Source organism: Etheostoma spectabile, chromosome 3, assembly GCF_008692095.1.
Source record: "Etheostoma spectabile isolate EspeVRDwgs_2016 chromosome 3, UIUC_Espe_1.0, whole genome shotgun sequence".
Classification (NCBI taxonomy): Eukaryota; Metazoa; Chordata; class Actinopteri; order Perciformes; family Percidae; genus Etheostoma; species Etheostoma spectabile.
In genome coordinates, this window is record NC_045735.1 from 12,947,837 (window position 1) to 12,951,806 (window position 3,970).

The window sequence follows — 3,970 nt, forward strand, 5'->3', positions numbered from 1 at the left end:
CCATGGAAAATATTGACTGGAAGGACTATGACTATGACAGAAAATACCATATATGCATATATGGTATTTTCTGGTGATCATGAAAGAGAATGGGCTTTTGCATTATTACACCTGCAACAGTGCAGACAAATAAGGTCAATATTCTAGATGTGTCCCTGTCTGTGCTACAGTTACAGACATATCACTTTGCAGGCTTTTTGTTTATTACTTTTATATGGACTGATTGCTATCCCTGTCCAGTCACAACATAATCTGAGAACAGCTTCTCCATCCCGCAGGATTCCTGCAACTCCTCCAGGAAGTAATGACATACTGTATGCTATATTGTTGTTGTGAGCTGATTGATTGCTGGCTGCCCCTCCTCTTGGCACCTGCACGTGGAGTGCTGCAGTGTGCATAATGCCTAAGGACTTTCTCCAAAGCAGGGGGTACTAGTGCTAAGCCCTACAGTACAGAATGCAACTGGATCCCAACTAAACAATACATTTATAACAATTTCTAGTGTCAATATATCATCCATAAAACCTCTGTAGGCTTTACATGTTTTGTTAAGTAGTGGAAGATGTAAACTTATCTCACGGTTCACCTTTACATGTCCCTCTGGTGTTAGGAGACAAAAGCATAAGTAATGGCAACACTTGACCTAAAAACTGCTCTGTGCTGGTTGAGCTTTACTGACCCACCACCTACTGCCATCTTCAAAATACCAAATGGTAAATTATAACTTAAGACTTAACTCACACAAGCAAGTGTTCAGATGCCAAGCAGCAGGATAATTAGAAGCTAAGCGAAAAACAAATAATGCCTGGCCCCACTTAAAGCAGCAGAATAATTGTTTTTTCCAGCACCCCGTTTATCTGGGATCAGATATAGTTAACTCTTTGTGATGCCATCACCATTAGGCCAATATTGCCATTGGGACATATAAGGAATGTACACGTGCTCCCTGTTAAAGTGCTTTGTAGAGGCTTTGTGGTGAACTCTAAGGAAGTAAGGATCAGAGGCTAGGACACCCCCCCCCCCAAAAAAAAAGCACCAGGGCCCTCACTGAAGCTGCTGAAAGCCACTGGCTTTAGCTAAAGACAGAGACCTAACTTGGACAACAATATGAAGGACGCCATATTGTGTTGTATAGCCCTGTATAGAGTTGGATCCTTTCAAGGAGGAGGGTGCCCATTTGATAACTCTGAAGTGTCAATGCACTCAAGACCAGCATTAATCCATTAAACCATCCAGGGCCAGCATCAGTCATAACCCTATTCAACACCAAACAAGTGAGTGGTGATACTTGCACAGCTCAGTCGTAGAAAATTATCATCCTAAAAAAGAGCCTCTAAATACTTAGCCACAAAACAGACCGCTGTGCCTTTAAAGCAGCTCCTTTAAAATTACTTTTAAATGGGACCTTCAAAGGATATCTGTGGTATTATTGATGATAAGTTGTGGTGCCTCTCTGACACTGTTAGCCATGTAAATACAAGCTGTGCGTTCTTTAAGACGTTTTTAGACCAGTAAGACATGACAAATATCAGTACCATATGTTGGTCTGTACTTGCATTCTTTTTTCAACCAACGATGCAGACAGACAGGCTTTTTTTACTATTAAAACTCTTTTTTTTTCCAATACACACCCTTAGGATTATAAAACACAATGACATAGAGTTAGTTAGATAAGAGCAATGGAAAGTACATAGGAAAGCTGATGTAACAAACCGACCTACCATTTACCCTTTTTTTGCATTGACCTTGTGAGAGTAGCAAACAATGGTGGGAAATAGAAGTAAGAGAGAGATTGCAGGGAGTAATGGAATGTGAAGATAGGGAGAAACATTGAAAATGTTATATTGAGGGAAGTTGTGGGGTCAGATAGAAGAGGTTGTAGGGAAGAGGCAATAAACAGTGGACAAAGATGGGAGGGGAAGGAAGGAGGGGCAGAGGGAGCAAGGAGTCGCATGATGCTGCTTTACTGCAGTATTTCATCTGTTAGCAAGTCTCTGTCTCTCTCCATCTCTGCATCTGCCTCTTTTTCACAATCCACGGTACTGCTGAGTCAGCAGGAGCCTGCATAAAACCGTTTCTCACACTGTGTGTGGGTTGCAGTAGCAAAGGCACATATATGTGAATGCTGTGCCAGTGTGTATGCAGTGATTACATCTGTGTGTCTGTGATGTCTGCTTGAATGTGTTAGATGTGGGTACAGATGGGTCAGTATGCTGGGATGACATTGACATAGCACAGCTAGCATGTTTAGCTCACTGCTGACAATGCACACCTTGTAGGAGGGTGTGTATGTATGTATGTGCATGTGTGTATTAGCGCGCAAGAGAGAGAGAGAGCAAGAAGCAGATGCGCTGCATTACAAGACACCTGAGTGGTGAACTGTGAGCATGAAAAATTGTGTGTGTGTGTGTGTGTGTGTGTGTGTGTGTGTGCCTGTGCGTGTGCGTGTGCGCGCGCATGTGGTGCAGAGAGGCAGGCCTGTGGAGTGGTGCAGCAGCAGTGGGAAGGGAGCCAGAAACACTCGACTGCAGAGGAAGGAATAGTGCAGAATCTCATCAAGCACGCACACACAAACACACACATGAACATGCTGAGAGAGGCACAGGATCTGGGGAGTGTAAGCCCATGCTAAGACATAATGTCAGAAGGGAGGAGAAAACTTGAGGAAACTGAACAACATTTTAATTTCATTTAAAGTTACATTATTTATTTGCAGTTGTATGCTTTTGACTTTCATTTTAGAATTCAAGATACTTCCTTAAGTAGCTTACTGGAGCAGTCTAAGCACAAATCTAGCATAGTTAGCTACTACTGTACAAGTTTCGTGATAATGAGATCAAAAAACAAGACTTGTCTTTCAGTGTCCCATAGAATATGCTATCCTGCAATCCCTCCTGATTATTGAATCAACTGCAATGATTGTTATTACTTTTAATACACTTCAAACAAACAAATACCTACTCCTCTTATCAAGAAAGAAATAACATTTAAAAATTGGATTACCACACTACATAAGTGACTTTGACCACCTTCAATTAGTTATATTTTACTATTTCTTTAACATTAGGTGACAGTTCAAACAAATGTATCACCCCCTCCTGATTTACACAAGTGATACACAAATGGATGTATACCAATTAAAATATTACAATGCTATAGTATCACTAAAGGCTCACACCTGATCACAATGAGAGGATACCAAAAACCATACGGCTTCCACTACACTGATTAACCTTAATATTTCCCACATGGGGTTTGACGTAATTTGACATGATTACAAGTGTTTTTTCTGTGAGTTGGGGAATTTGCATCACATGACTGTCAGCCTGACAGACAGCACTCTTCAGATGGAGTGCAGAATAGCCAGACATACTGGCATACTGCTGAGGAGTTGCACTTTAACTTTAAGATATGTAATCACTAATCTGTAGATGAGGATAAATGGGGTAATGCAGTGTACTTGGACTTAAGTATTTTGACATGATACTTCAGTTGTACTACTTACACCAGATGTACTGTCAGCATATCAAAATTACCAGAAAAAAAAGATGAAATGTCAACTATAAACTAAATATCTTCCTACACCAAAAATGTGTCATGGAGTTCCTATTCATTATGTAGATTTACCTTCCTTATATAAATTGATTTTAGATGTTTTATAAATAAATGTTGATTGATGGATTATTTTATTATAATTCTTTTTCTATTCACAGGTGTTTCAAGCATGGATGTGCTCATTCCAAATAACATTAATGCACTGAATGGAACAACTATCAAAATCCCCTGCACATTTACTTCCTGCTATAAGATGGATGTTAGCAGGTTTGCCATGAACTGGACCTACCAAGAAACACTTAATGATACAGAAGACATGGTAAAGTGGCTTGCCTTTATGCTTTATGCTGATAACTAGGGTGTCAACATCTGAAAAATTTAACTCTGTTCTGATCTCTCTCTCTCTCTCTCTCTC

General features: G+C 40.2%; 1 protein-coding gene across 2 annotated transcripts in view; it reads left to right on the forward strand.

The window, feature by feature from the left end:
* The window catches only part of scn2b (sodium channel, voltage-gated, type II, beta), a 17,050-nt gene that overhangs the window by 3,883 nt on the left and 9,197 nt on the right, over positions 1 to 3,970 (forward strand). For both annotated transcript variants that reach the window (XR_004330517.1, XM_032509814.1), the window contains exon 2: positions 3,714 to 3,874. Coding sequence is in view for 1 of the 2 variants with exons in the window: in XM_032509814.1 (XP_032365705.1) it covers positions 3,714 to 3,874 (161 nt within the window). In the remaining variant the exon portion in view is untranslated. The remainder of the gene's footprint in view (positions 1 to 3,713; positions 3,875 to 3,970) is intronic.